The 15,000-nt window shown below is 44.7% G+C and overlaps 1 protein-coding gene across 1 annotated transcript in view; it reads right to left on the bottom strand.

Annotated features, from left to right (window-relative positions):
• shisa8b (shisa family member 8b) overlaps window positions 1–15,000 on the bottom strand; it is a 52,846-nt gene that overhangs the window by 37,800 nt on the left and 46 nt on the right. The window contains exons 1-2 of the mRNA XM_063221457.1: window positions 14,719–15,000; window positions 11,278–11,632 (exon numbers count right to left, since the gene is read on the bottom strand). The exon at window positions 14,719–15,000 is cut by the window's right edge and continues 46 nt beyond it. Of these exons, the coding sequence (XP_063077527.1) occupies window positions 11,278–11,632; window positions 14,719–15,000 (637 nt within the window). The remainder of the gene's footprint in view (window positions 1–11,277; window positions 11,633–14,718) is intronic.

Below are 15,000 nucleotides of genomic sequence, written 5' to 3' on the forward strand. Positions count from 1 at the left end.
AAGTAGTCAGTGGCCCTTCCCCGCAGCATAGTTTTAATTAGCTCATCTGCTTTCCTAACAGGGAGTAATGATATCAGAGAGAGAGGGGGGGGAGGGGGTGGATGAATGAGTAAACGAGAGCAATAGCAGCTAAGTATATTCTCTAATGGGCAATGTGCTCCGACAAATGTGGGTGTCCTCATTGCCCTTGACTAATATTGTGATTGACCTCCTCACATTTGCTCCTACTTTGACTATGTCACTTTTTTTAACCCCGCCCTCTCTCACACACGCACAGACACACACACACACACACACACACACACACACACACACACACACACACACACACACACACACACACACACACACACACACACACACACACCCCTACTCAATTGTTCTGGAAAACAGTCAGTCATAAGCCATTCAATCAATGACTCCGCTTTCTTTTTTTACTTTTTTTTTAAAACCCAGCCTCTCCTGCTCTCTTTCTCCACCTCATGTAACGAGCCAGTTTAACTTCGCTCATTTGTTCTGTCAGTTGACATTAGGCCAGCAGAGCACAGCCCATGAGAGAGAGTAACCTATCTCTCTCTCTCGCTCTCTCTCTCTCTCTCTCTCTCTCTCTCTCTCTCTCTCTCCCTCTCACTCTCACTCTCCATCCATGTTGCTCTCTCTGTGTCTGTCTCTCACCCTCACTTTGACTCTGGCTGTGTCCGTTTCTCTTGCTCTCTCTCTTTCTCTGACTTTATTTGTCTTCCTCCCCCCACCTCCATCTCTCTCTCTCTCTCTCTCTCTCTCTCTCTCTCTCTCTCTCTCTCTCTCTTTATCTCTTCTCTCTCTCTATCTTCTGGGCCTCCCTTCATCATGAGCGCTACCATTAATTACCACATGAAATGACAACTCCCCTTCCCTTCCCTTCCCCTCCTGCCTCTTCTCTCCACTGGCAGATTAATGACCATTCTGGACTCATGTTTAAAAATGGTGAATGGGGAACAATCACCTGCCATTATCACCCATCACTTCAGCTTTCATTCTGCCTGGCCATCTTTTTTGTCACCCATTCATGCAGTGGTTCCCAAACTTTTTTGTATTTTTATCTGGGACCTCGTTTTGGACCTATTCTCGGAACCCCCTTGCCGTCATACGGTATTGCAGACGGCAAACATTTAATCGGAAGTTTGAAGTGAATATGTCACTAAGCAAAGTATGGAATGGTTATATCATGAATTCAAGGCATATATTTAAGGTTTTACACAAACAATCCCTTTCCACAACCTCCTTGCAGTACCTCTGCAACCCCCCTGGGGGTCCCAAGCACAAGTTTGGGAAGCACTGCGTTAATGGCTCTGCTGTGACAAGAATGTGGCTTAAAAAGACTGTGGTTTTTAATTTATGGGAAGTTTGATGAGATGGAAAGAAGAAAAAAACAGTAAATCCTCTGAGTAGACATATCATTTATGATATCTTTTAAGTCCCTCTTTCCCTGTCCTGGAAAGTTAATTCTTTCCAATTTAGGGTGACATTTATCCTGGTCTTATGTGGGTACTACATCCTCAGATTCCTTCTAAAAACATGTTATCTAAAAAAATCATGTCCTTTATCTTGATTACAGGAATATTTAGATGATATCATTAAGTATATTTATGAATATGTAGATGATGTTATCGTTAGGTGAAATGAAAGTGCTTTATAAACAGTCGCTAATGTTATGTGTGTAACCTCAGGAGCGATATGCTAATCTGAACTGCATGATTATCTCCATGATAAAGATGCAAATAAAGCAAAAATATTCCATCGCAACCCCCTTTCGTCTCACCAGGATTTCACCACTCCTTTCAAATACTCTTTCTGTCCCAAAACGATCCTGTCTAGACCCATCGCCGTCAAAGCAGAACAGCAGAGAAATGCTGTAATTTTTGTTTTTTTAATTATTTGTTCAAAGACAAGTCGAAGAGATGTCGTGCCAATAACTTCAGTCCTAATGGGTGCGTAGGTTCCCAAATGATTATCCACCGCAGCAAGGAGTGGAACTCGCACACCGATAGCCGATGCAATAATTTCTTTATTGCTTTACATATAAAGTGCTCAAAGTGCTACCCACAAGTGCAAAACGTTGTCGGTCACCAGACTGTCCTCAGTGCAAGATCAGTTTTATTTATTTGTTCCCATGTGCTCAGACATGATAAACATTACCTACAGCCAGGTGAACCTCAGGTTAAAGATAAATAAGGTCTACAGACCTGCATCGCTTGCAACCCTCTCCAAAGCAAAAACAACCCAGTCTCTGACCAACCAATCAACTGTCACAGCGACATATAGAGTCACCGCATGTGACTAAAAAAAAAAACATCACCGTGTTTCATGAAGGAAAAGGTTGCAACAACAGCAGCAGTGTGTTCAGTTTGTTTACAGATTGCCCCTCCACAGGTCCGCTGACAGGGACAAAGGGGTTAGTTTGTCAGGTTGCCAGGGAAAAGGGGGGGCCCAGAATCGGGACCCCATTACATCATATGTGTTGGGAAGAGGGCCCTTTGAAATTATTTTGTCCCAAGCCCAGTCAAAGCTGCCAGTGGTCCTGCCTCCATCACTCCCTACACTCCCCAGCCCCACCATACAACACCTCTATAACCTGAGGTCCTCAAATCATGTTGACAGGGTGCTACAGGGCCCCATGAGGCTGAGAGGAGAGGAGAGGAGAGGTTGAGGAGAGGAGGAGAGGAGGAGAGGAAGAGAGGAGGAGAAGGGAGGGGAGGGTAAAGGTGATGAGCCCAGGGCTAGACGGGTGGTGCAGGGAGGCTGACAAAAGGGTTAGTTGTCCCATGCCCGAGTTAAGGGAGAGGGTCCCAAGTTGGGTCCTCATTACATTGTATATATTGGGTAAGGGGACCCTTCAGACGACTTTGTCCTGGGTCCGTCAGTGACCATGGCTAGAAGGCTGGTTTGTGAATGGAGGGGGAGCTGACCGTGTGTTTCTCTGGTTTAGCTGATTACGGGGGGAGAGGAGCATCATCCAAATCAGACGGACAGGAGAGACCCCTGCCAAGATGAGGCACTCACCCTGGACGTCAGCTCGAGTTAAACCTGCGTGGAGCCGATGGGGAAAGGTGAGCAGGGAGGGGGACGTGCAGGACATGGGTCAATGTGGAGGAGGTGGGTGGTGATGACCGCAGATCATTCTAGCAATATACAGGGAGTGGACTGATGTCCACACAGGAGACACTGCAGATGTGTTCCTTCATATTATAGACCCAGCATAAGGCCGCTGATAGTTGTTACCGGGCCCAAGACAAAATCATCTGTTAACCACCCCTCAATGCATTCAATGTAATGAGGTCCCCATTTCGGAGCCTCGTCTGTCCCTGTGGGCCTGTGCCAGCTGATCCCCTTTATCCCCCTCTCTCGGCTTCCCTGTCCCTGAAGACCACAGTCCAGCATAGGGTCAGAGGCTCTGAGTGGCCGCAACCAACACATTACATTACATAACAAGACGTCTCAAAGGCTTTGTGTCCCTAGGGGAGATCACATACATGCAGTGCAATCAGCGTTTACTCATACGTATGTAGTGGGGGGAAGGTGGGGGGTTTGCACATGTGACTACCACTACATACTCCTTGGCCCAGTTGTGTTGTCGTCATCTCTGCCTTTACAACTGAGTGAGAAATAGCATGGAGGATTTATCATGCTTCTCTCAAACTGTAGGCAGAAATGGATAAAATGTTTTCTGAGAAAATTTTTTTTAAGTAGGCCTATACATGTATTTTCTGACATTTCTATGCACTTGATACTGAGAGTGAAGAGATGGCAGAAAATGCTTAGGGGAGCGAGAGATGAGGGAGGATCGGGAAATGACCTGGGGCCGGAATCAGACCCAGGTCCCTGGCGTAACGGTACAGTACCTTAGCCATGTGAGCCACAGCCAAGGCCAGCATAGTGGCTCTTATGATGCCTCTCTCGCATAGAGAAGTGAACAAAGTGGATTGTGAATGTTTACAGTAAGTCCTGTCAGGTAGTCATTTTTCTCTGAATCGAGGTGATTTTACTAACAAACTGATCAGACCTTGCCTGGTTAACACCAGACGATCTCACAAGTGAGATAGTCTGGAGGCCACCTATGCAATTTCTCAAGTGAAAGGTGCGGTTTATGATTGCCCATGGCCATTTATTGGGCATTACGAATGTGTCATTTGGAATATACGTAGCCCATAGCCAATCGTGTCAGTTGTATCTATTCAAACAAACGACAGTAATCTCCTTTCCACTCCTCCACTCTCTCTGATTGGAGCCCAGGAGCTGGCACCCTCACTGAGAGATAGCATCCATGCTGTCTTTTAGATCGGAACGATTGTGCAAATCAGTATGGGATTTCCCCAGGCTAGATCAGAAAGTTGAGTGAATAACCGTGTAATACATTTCAACTGAACAGAATTCACTCCTTTATTGAACACAACATCACAGACTGCATCACTCATTTCACACTGCCAGTATACTGTATATGTTATGCTTAGCTATATACAAAGATTTTCAATATGGCAAGATAAATTATACATTGAACTCAATCCAAATTGAACTCATTTCATTCTTGAACCCTCTGCTAGTCTCCTAAAGGGCATGGCAACATGCCATAGACATGCATCTTAGAACCTTACGTCATACTGATTCCAGTAGTGAATTATTTTGAACGGCTCTTAAAAGTAAACAACGGGAGCCGAATCACAGCTGTGGGATCCACTCTACCGTGTTTTCGTTCATTTTTCATTCACTGCAAGCACGTGACCGTCAAGTAAGTACTTTAATTTGGGGAAAAAACACAAGAGTCTTCCTTGAAGATTGACAGAAACAGTCTTTTGAAGCAGGAGGGAAATCAGTTCTTGTTTGGACAAAATTACCTACAGATGGAGTGAAAAATGATGTGTTCTTAACACTGAAAAAAAACCCAGTTAAAAGCCGTTCAAAAGAGCCAATTTGGGACAGTTTTTTTAACGGCTCTCTGAAAGGAAGGAGCCACTACGCCTTATCAACCATCTCCTCCTTGTCAATATGCTGTTTGCCTGAGGTAAAACTACTAGGTGTCTCTTTTAACATCAACCAAACAACCGATTGTGTTCTATGGATCAGGAACGAAATGTGTTTCAAGACCCACAAAGTGATAACTCTTGAATGCTTAAAACCAAAGGCGGTTGTATGCTTGTTTACATTTTTGAAACGGAGAGGTCTGCCCCTGCCTGTACTGTTTGCCATCCCAAAAGGCCTTGTAAGTGTTTGTGACACGATGATGTCAAATACAGCAGTGCTAAATGTCACTGTCATAACTGTCACTTCAGATGATTTTGCCCCAGATGCACCCCGCACTGTAAGTGAGCAACACTCGCCTGATTCACCTTTGGAAAAGGTCACCGTCCTGTGGTTCAGCTATCTCAAGAAATAGTAAACAATTTGGAAGACCCCTCCTTAAATTATTAAACTCTTTTTTGAAGCTGTGTAAAACCTTATTTTTGTCATACAGTAATTTTGGAAAAGGTCACTATCCTGTGGTTCAGCTATCTCAAGAAATGGTAAACAATTTGGAAGACCCCTGCTTAAATTACGAAACTCTTTTTGGAGATGTATAAAACCTTATTCTTGTCAATGGCCCTTCAGTAGTTGATAGTCAGGAATAGTACTGCTGTGTGAAGGTGAACTACATATTTGGAAGATTACTATACTTAAATTATTAAATTATTTTTTAGAGCTCTGTAAAACTTGTTTTTGTCATTCAGTTATTGAACATAATCCTATATAGTACTACATGATGATATTGATGCTGAAAGATTTGAGAAACATGCTAGATTATTTTTCTTGATTTACTGTATGTCTCTGAGTGAACTATTTAGAATAATATTCTATACTGTAGGCCTATGTCACTACGTTGAGCCAATCCCTCTTCTTTATTGAATTGTCATGATTAAAAAAATACTTCAGTGCAACAGTGCAAAACGTATACCTACGTACACGTTACGTATCCCATTACATGAACTTAACTACTGCTCATTTCCTTAGACTGTAATGCCAGTAAACCCTGAAAACACAAAGCCAAATGTTAACACTTTGTCTTTGTCACCCGTGACCTGAAGCCAACATGACATGTCATCTGCACATGACACATGTGACATCAAGTGATGATATCAAGAGGTTTTTTATTTTTTTAATCAACTTTAATTTATAATTTTTTTTGCTCAGGGCTCTGACGTAAACAGATAATGGGTAATCTTTATGATAGCAAGAGTTTCTCTCTTAATTTTTTTTTAAAAAATCAAGCCTTTTTTTTGCTCAGGGCTCTGATGTAAAGAAAGCGGCTAATCTTGTAAGAAGTGTTAATCTCTGAGTTATGTCGTAATCGCTACAGTGCAGCTCTATTTTTGAGAGGTGCTAACCTTCTGCTTCGAGGGGGGAAACGTGTTAATCTGCTGAATTATGGATTTGGTGTGTTTATTTTAGAGAGGGGGGCTGGGGGGTGGGGGAGGTACGCCTATAAGTCTTCTGGGAATTAGAAGCGCCTCTGGGAATGTAGTCGTTTTTTTTTTTTCAAAAGAAAAAAAACAAAAGCTTTTAATGATTAAAAAGACTAGAGTGTCTTGGTTCATTATCAGAGGAGGCACGCATTGATATTCAGAGTAGAAGTGGGCCAGCAGCAAATAAGCCTCCTCCTGCCATCCTCTGATTTTTGAAACGCGGTGAAACAAGAGGAAAACACACACACACGTACGCACGCACACACACACACGCATGCATGCACACACACACAGACGCACACGCACCCACGCGCGCACACACGCACACACACACACACACACACACACACACAGACGCACACGCACCCACGCGCGCACACACGCACACACACACACACACACACAGAGGAAGGACTGATGTAGAGAAAAAAACGAAGGAGATTCCATGACCATGAGGAGAGAGAGAGAGAGAGAGAGAGAGAGAGAGAGAGAGAGAGAGAGAGAGAGAGAGAGAGAGAGAGATAGAGAGAGAGAGAGAGAGAGAGAGAGAGAGACTACAGCCAAGCGGGAAGAGGGGGTATAGAGAGATAGAGATGGATAGAGAGAGGTAGGCAGGGGGAAAATGAAAAGAAAGGGAAAGAAGGGAGGGAGGGAGGAAGGGAGGGAAGAGGCAAGCAGGAGTGGGTCTGCTCCCTTTGTTCCATATTTTTGTTCTTGATAATGATGTCCTGAGGGTGGCATAACCCTGGGCCAGATATTTACACCGAGTTCATGCGGAGCAGCCTGCATTCCTTTGATTTCACAGAGGAGGGCATGAATGTTTTCTTTTCACTATCTGGTTTCATCATCAATATGCCCGCATCATCCAAATAAAATAAATAAATAAATAACTACTACGTACTGCACAGTACATATAGTACAGTAATACATACTGTAGGTACACACAAGCACACATGCACGCACGCATGCATGCACGCATACACCCCCCCCACACACACACACACACACACACACACACTGGGGACGCAAAAACCTTACCCCCATCACCTTCTAAAATGCAAATCTCCTGCATGACCATGCGACGCAGAAACGTGATACTGCATTCTAAATCAGGCTACTCCTTAGAGAGCGGTGAAGAAGAAGAAGAAGAAGAAGAAGAAGAAGAAGAAGAAGAAGAAGAAGAAGAAGAAGAAGAAGAAGAAGAAGAAGAAGAGGAAAAAGAGGAGGAAGCAGAAGAAAATCCCCAAGTGAATCACCATTGTGACAAACAACGTCAAACAACAGTGAGTGCCCAGGGGGACAAAGTGACTGCGGAAAAGTGTCATTCAGAGATCCACTTTAGAGAATAAAGAGAAAGAGTTCAGAGACCTGAGCCACAGGCAGTTGCAGCGGAAGTTTCTGACCAGTTTTTTTTATTTCGCAATACCTTTGAGACATTTCAGGTAACATTTGAGGTAAAAGCTTTTCAACTATTACTCATCCTACCCACATGAAGACCATAAGTACTGTGAGTTTCTTATAGCCACATCCATTACCAAGTTCATTTTCACATAAAATCATAACAGAGACAGTGTGTGTGCGTGTGCATGTGCGTGTGCGTGTGCGTGTGCGTGTGTGTGTGTGTGTGTGTGTGTGTGTGTGTGCGTCTTTGTGCATGCATTACCTGTGTAACAGGCATTTCCATTCATCAGAACTATGCCAAACAAGATTTGAAGGTTGTGGGCCTAATCAGAAGTTTACGGGTTCGAATCCCACCCTAAATGTACCTCTCCTTACACTTCCATTCAAGGACTGATGTGCCATGCAGCAAGGCACCTAACCTCACATTGCTCCAGGGACTGCAACCAATACTCTGTACCAAAGTCACTTCGGATAAAATCGTCAACTAAGTATACAGCATGTGATTACTGTTGTACCTGAACATGCTAGAATAAGGGGTCTTACACACTAGGGCGGTAAAGCGTCGCGGAACGGCCACGATTTTTACCGGCGTCGGTGAAAATACATTGAAACATATCTGTCCTTACACACCAACCGGCGGTAGTCGGGCGTCGGGCACGCTGCATTTGGAAAATAGAACTTGAGCGTATTTTTCACGCCGGCGACCGGCGGTGTCTCATTCAAATGAAAGGCAAAGTATCATGCTGGCTTTGGCTGTGGTTTTTTTTTTAATAGTTCCATTCGGCTTTGGTATGTTTGACCCCTAATACCGGTACTAATGGAACACTATGTAACTCTTCTGAGTTAATCACCCTCAGAAACCAGCTGATACTTTAAATTTATTAACAAGAAAGAATCTCTCGAATGACTACCTCCACTGTCTGTTGGCATTTGAAACAAATTGACTGGGTCTGCATCTTTTGCATATGTTCCACATCATCATCCACACACACACACACACACACACACACACACACACACACACACACACACACACACACACACACACACACACACACACACACACACACACACACACACACACACAGTCCTCCTGGTAGGCCCACCTCAACCAGCCCCAACACTATTGATCACTTGCATACGTCTTACACAGTCATCCAACGCAGCGCAGTGGCCCTTCTGCTTCCCTGAGCTCCATGCTCTCCTGGCCACCTCCCCAAATCCTCTCCAGGTACAGCTTCCTAAGTGCTCTAACATCATCATCATCCACATACAGACATAAACGCAACACCCCTGGTTCCTCAACCCCAAATGCACGTTTTGTTAAAAACGAAAGTTCGAGAGAAGCGTAATGAAATTTGGCATGCCTAATCAACCACCTGCACTCTGTTCTCCACTCAATTGTCATTCGCCTGAATTCAGTGCGAAAAGATAGGCATGCCTATTTAACCAGCTGCATCTCATTCTCCGCTCTGCCGTCATTTGGTGGAATTTCAGCGCACTGGAATTTGGAACGCCCCTTAATTCACTTTACAGCATTTATTCTCCGATCACCTGTCTCCAGTCAGAAATTTTATTTCTCACTCGCACCCACCACCTCCCCTTTCGCCTCCCTTCCGCTGCTGTTCGATCAATTAGTCAGGTGTTTTGCCCTAGCTTCCTTCCAGTTCACCTCGCTCCATCGCTCTCCAACCATCATCTGCTGGGGGGTGTCCGCTCAGAGTTCGCACATATCTGTGGGCGCAGATACTGCCCGAGCTCTCAGTGGCGCCCCGTACTCCCGAGCTAGAGAATGTTTGCTGCATAGACATTTCTTGGACGTGGCAGTACTTCAGCACCACGGCCAGGGACCTTGCCTAATATGCCACGTATTCTATCTCAGCTACTTGAGTGCAGTGGTCCCTGCGAACCCCATGAAGCACTTGATGATCAGTCCACCCCGTGGACAGCCACTCTCCTGCGAGAACGGCACAATCACGAGAAGTCCGTTCTCCAGAGAGAACAAAGATGTATGCATACATGCTTAATCCAAATTTAAGAGAGTGAACTAATGAACTGATCGTTTGCATATAGAACATCACTACAAAGTCACTCCTAGCACCCTCACCTAGGACCGTATTACGACACTGTGGTGCCCCCTTAATGAACAATGTTTGTAAAGTTTGTGCCTTGTGCTGCCCCTTAACTGGCTGTAATTGGTTTGATGCCCCTAGGCACTGTGCCATTGGCCCTTGTGAATAATCCGGCCCTGTCCTCATCTGGTGTTGCTCAGATCATTCTGCCCTGCTCCCCTCCTTTTCTCCAGGCCCATCTTGGTAAAGATCAAAGAACGTAGATTGAATAAGAAGTATTACTCAATGGAAAATACATTGGCCACGGTGTACTACGAGGGCATTGCTTAAATACCATAGAACTAATACATTTCTATGGTTAAAGACACAGTGCGCATGGTCAGTGGGTATGGCGCCATGATGGATAAAATTTGGACTCCAAAAAATCGGTCGAAAGAGGATGTCCGGCTGTCAGTGTTCAGTTTTGGCCAAATTAACTGCAGCTGTTGGTCAGCAGTAATTGCGGGGGATAATTAAGGACAGCTGACAAACATTCACAATGTCCTATGACCTGTTCCACACTCCGAACCTGGCGGTAGTGGCATTGCACTTTACCATGCGTCCAATTTGACCGAAGAAGAAGAAATTTGGACTCCCCTCGCCATCATTCCGTACCACGCTCTGATGATGTCTGTGATTCCTCTTCTCTCAAGTCTCTTTGGTAAAGATCCCCATTTATACACCACCACCCCCAGTTCACTCCCCTGTTCTCCTCACCTGGTGTTGCTCAGGTTGTTCTGCCCGCCCCCCCTCCTCCTCTCCAGGCCCAGCTTGGTAAAGATCAAAGAAACTCGAGACAGGAGGGGGGGGGGGGCGTTGGTTGCATTGGCCGCGGTGTAGTACGGGGGCGTTGCCTGAGGACACGAGTGGATGGAAAATTAACTCCCTTGCGCATGGTCATTGGTCAGTGGGTGGATACCAAATCCGGAAACTCCGCAAAAATGTGACGAAAGGGGATATCCGGTTGTAAGTGTTCAGTTTGTGGCCAAATTAACTGCAGCTGTTGGTCAGCAGTAATTGCTGGGGGTAATTAAGGACAGCTGACAAACATTCACGCTGTCCTATGACCTGTTCCACACTCCGACCCTCGCGGAAGTGGCATTGCATGCTTCCCTGATGCTTCCAATACTGACCGTAGAAGAAGAATAACATTTCCGTACTTCCCTCGCCATCATTTCGTACTACGCTGTTATGACGTCAGTAAGCCCTCCTGTCTCTACTCTCCTTGGTAAAGATCCCCATTTACACACCACCCCCTCTGGTTCCCCAGCCCACTCCCCTGTTCTCCTCACCTGGTGTTGCTCAGGTCGTTCTGCCCGGCCCCCCTCCTCCTCTCCAGGCCCAGCTTGGTGAAGATCCCCACCAGCACCATGATGGCCACCACGCCGCAGATGATGTAGACGATCATGTGGGTGCGGTCTCGCTCCACGTCCAGGCCCTGCGTGGCGGTGATGACGGGCTTGCCCGTGTTGGCCCAGAGCGGCGTGTCGTAGTTGGAGCAGGACGTCTGGTCCAGCCGCTGGCCGCGGAACTGGCAGCAGAAGCGGTAGAAGCAGGTGCCGCAGCAGTAGAGGAAGACGCCCGCCGTGCAGTTGAACGGGGGGTCCCACTGGCCCATCACGTCGTAGTAGCCTTGGCAACGCATGCCTGTCAGAAACGGGGAATGGTAAATGGACCACATTTATTTATTTAGTCATTTATTTATTTATTTATTTATTAATCTATTGTTTTAATATTTTTATTTTCTATATTGATATAGGCTACAGCAAAGTGCGAGAGAGTGACGGAAAATCAGTGAGTAGAGGATAAATTAAAGTACTAACGTCAGTTCTGGCCAGGCCATGGTAGTCAAGAAGCTTGCCACCCTCCCCTTTATCTAATTCATTCCTAATTGAGCCAGGTGCATTCCCTCAGCTGATAAACTTTCTTCCCTAGCGATTGGCCACACAGCTTCGGCACGCCTTTTAAATTCTATCCACTTCCTCTCAACTGTATGCTGCTCGGTTTTTGCTATCCAGCACCTCCCCTGCTCCACCTTGTCGTGTATGATGTGACATATTCTCTTGTCACTTCGCTTGGCTCTGTTCATGGGGGGTTATCTCTCGCCCTGTCCTGCTGGGGTGAGAATTCCCTAAACTGCTGCTGCCCCCTGACTAAATGCTTTTCCATGCTGCTCATGGAAATAGGGGGGTTCCTCCGAACAGAGCTATACCGCCAAATACCGCAATTCATAATTTCAATAAAAGAAATTTCATTGATATTCTTCTCTTGTGTTTCTTGACTGAAATGGTTCTGACAGAAAGGATCAGGAAATGACCTTCTGTCAGACTCAAACCTGGGCTTTATGGGTGGTCAGACGTCTGTCTTTAGGACGGACCGTCCGTCTTTTTAGTGCCCTGTCCGGCTTAAGTCACAGCATTAATCCGGACGCCTAATTGATTAAAATACATGAAATTGCATCTAACAAATGCACATTTTCTTGGGGGAGGACCCCCAAACCCCTGTCGAAAATATGTCCTCCTTTTTCCTGTCATGGAGATGGTCACCCTACACAGTAGCCCACTGAGGCAAAAGCAACACCCTCCCCCATGTATTTTTAAGTGCAATAAAACTGTACATGACTCAATAAAGCTGTACATAACAATTTATAGTGTACTTTTTCACAATGGTAAGGATACACAGGGCAACTTTTTGAGGAACCTTGCTGGACAGCAACATAATTCATTGCCTCCTCATTTTCTGATAAAATGACAAAAGTTGTCTACTGCTGTGTCAAGTTCTTTTGATACTGTAAAAGTGTTGAAGTGATGAAAAGTCCAAATAAAACCTATAGTATCATTACCCAGACGCATTGCTCAAAAAGTTGCCTTGTGTGTCAACACATTAAATGGTATCTGAATAGGGCAATATTTCCTAATCTGTGGTGGGGCTACATGGTCGGAGATTAAATGCTTCAAGTGCTATGCGATGCTACAAAGTTTTGTAGCATAAAAGTACTGTAAGCATACAGGGAAGCTGACATGGGGGGACAAAGGGGTCAGTTGTCCCGTGCCCAAGGAGAATGGAGGGTCTAGAATTTGGTCCTCATTACATTGTATGTATTGGGTGAGGGGGCCCTTTCAGATGACATTGTCCCAGGCCTAGCCAAAGCTGTCAGCGGCCCTGCAATATAGGCTACATATATAGTGCTTTTCAACCCCTTCAAGCACTCACATTCACCCATTCATACACACATTACGGTTAAGGTGGTGAAACACAGGGCAACTTTTTTTTAGCAATGTTGCTGTCTAACAACATGATCTGTTAGCTCCTTCTAAATCCATAGACTGAAATGAATGTCTACAGCTGCACAAATTCTCTTGATAAAGTGATTAACAGTCCAAGTAAAAGCTTACAGTAGGCCTATTAATACTCTGATATACTTTGTTTCAAAATGTGTGTAGAGTAGTAACTGTAATATCATCTTACATGGTAAACAGACTGCATTTGCAACTAGGGCTGGGACATTAATGCATTAATTTCGATTAATTTATCCCACGTTTCAATTCATTAATTAACACGATTAAAAAATGAATCGCACTATAATATAGCTATATAGTTCTGGATTAGACCAGTGAAGGGCAGTATTATGCCTGATGGTAAACATCCAGCTGAAATTGAGAAGAGTTATCTCTTCTTTTAAAAATGAACAATATTATTAGATTAAGATTATTTATTGGCATTATTCAAAATCCATGTAAAAAAAAAACATTTTCATTGTTCTCAGGTCAGATATTTAAATGCGATTAATTCGATTAATTAATTTCAAAGCCTATAGATTAATTCGATTAGCATTTTTAATCGAGTCCCAGCCCTATTTGCAACACTTTTCTACTCCTTTGAGGACACAAAGCCCTTTACATACTGTTGCTTTTATATGCCTCACTTTCACCCATTCACACCCAGATTCACAAGCACCTGTATTTGGGACTGCATTTAATGTAGGCCTCTATCGTGTTTTTCTACAGCTTTGAGAACTCTAGATCTTCAAGGACTCAAAGTGCTTTACAAAGTAGGCCCTATATCTCCTCAAAATCATTCATTCATATTCACACAAAATCCTACAGTATTGCTGCTCAGATACAAGACGCAAAAAATGCCTACTATGTATCATAATAATAAATGGTATCAGCATGGCAGCATTTAATATATAGCGTTTTTTTTTACACCTTCGAATACTCAAAGTGCTTTACAAAGCTAGTGTGCCTTACAACTCACATTTATACACACACCTGTCGTCAGGACCGCATTTAATGTACTTTCTACATTGCATTACATTACACTTATATTGCATTACATTACACATTACACAAAGCAACTCACAGATACACTATATTACAGGCTACTGGTTACAGTTCCTGGAGCAATGTTGGGTCAGCTGCCTCGCTCAAGGGCACTTCGGCCATGGAACGAGGAAGGGATTGGTGAGGGTGGGATTCGAACCTGCAACCACTGCTGACCCCTTCAAGCAATAAAAGCACTTCACTCATTCGTACACACCTGTCGTTGGGACTGCATTTAATGTGTGCCTTTCTTCACATTCGAACACTCAAAGCGCTTCACTGTAGTAAGCCTCACATTCCCCAATTCATACATACATACATACATACATACATACATACATACATACATACATACATACATACATACATACATACATACTACATTCACACACTGTATGCGAATCCACACACCTGTGGTTGGGACCGTGTCCTCCTCCACCACTTCCACCTCAGTGGTTGTTGGGAGGGGGGTTGGCGAAGAGCTCGGGGACGGGGACGGGGTGGCGAAGCTCAGGGTGAAGAGAAGGGTGTCGTCCACCACCTCTGGGGTCGGGGAAGGGGTGTACGTGAAAGGGGTCATGTCCATTATATCCGTCGTCTGGTTGGAAAAGGTGCCCGTCTCCGTGTCTGTCAGATCTGTGGTGGTAGCTGTTGTGGCGGTGGCATACTCGTCCTGGGCTAGAGTGGTGTACA

The sequence above is a fragment of the Engraulis encrasicolus genome, chromosome 17, assembly GCF_034702125.1.
Source record: "Engraulis encrasicolus isolate BLACKSEA-1 chromosome 17, IST_EnEncr_1.0, whole genome shotgun sequence".
NCBI lineage: Eukaryota > Metazoa > Chordata > Actinopteri > Clupeiformes > Engraulidae > Engraulis > Engraulis encrasicolus.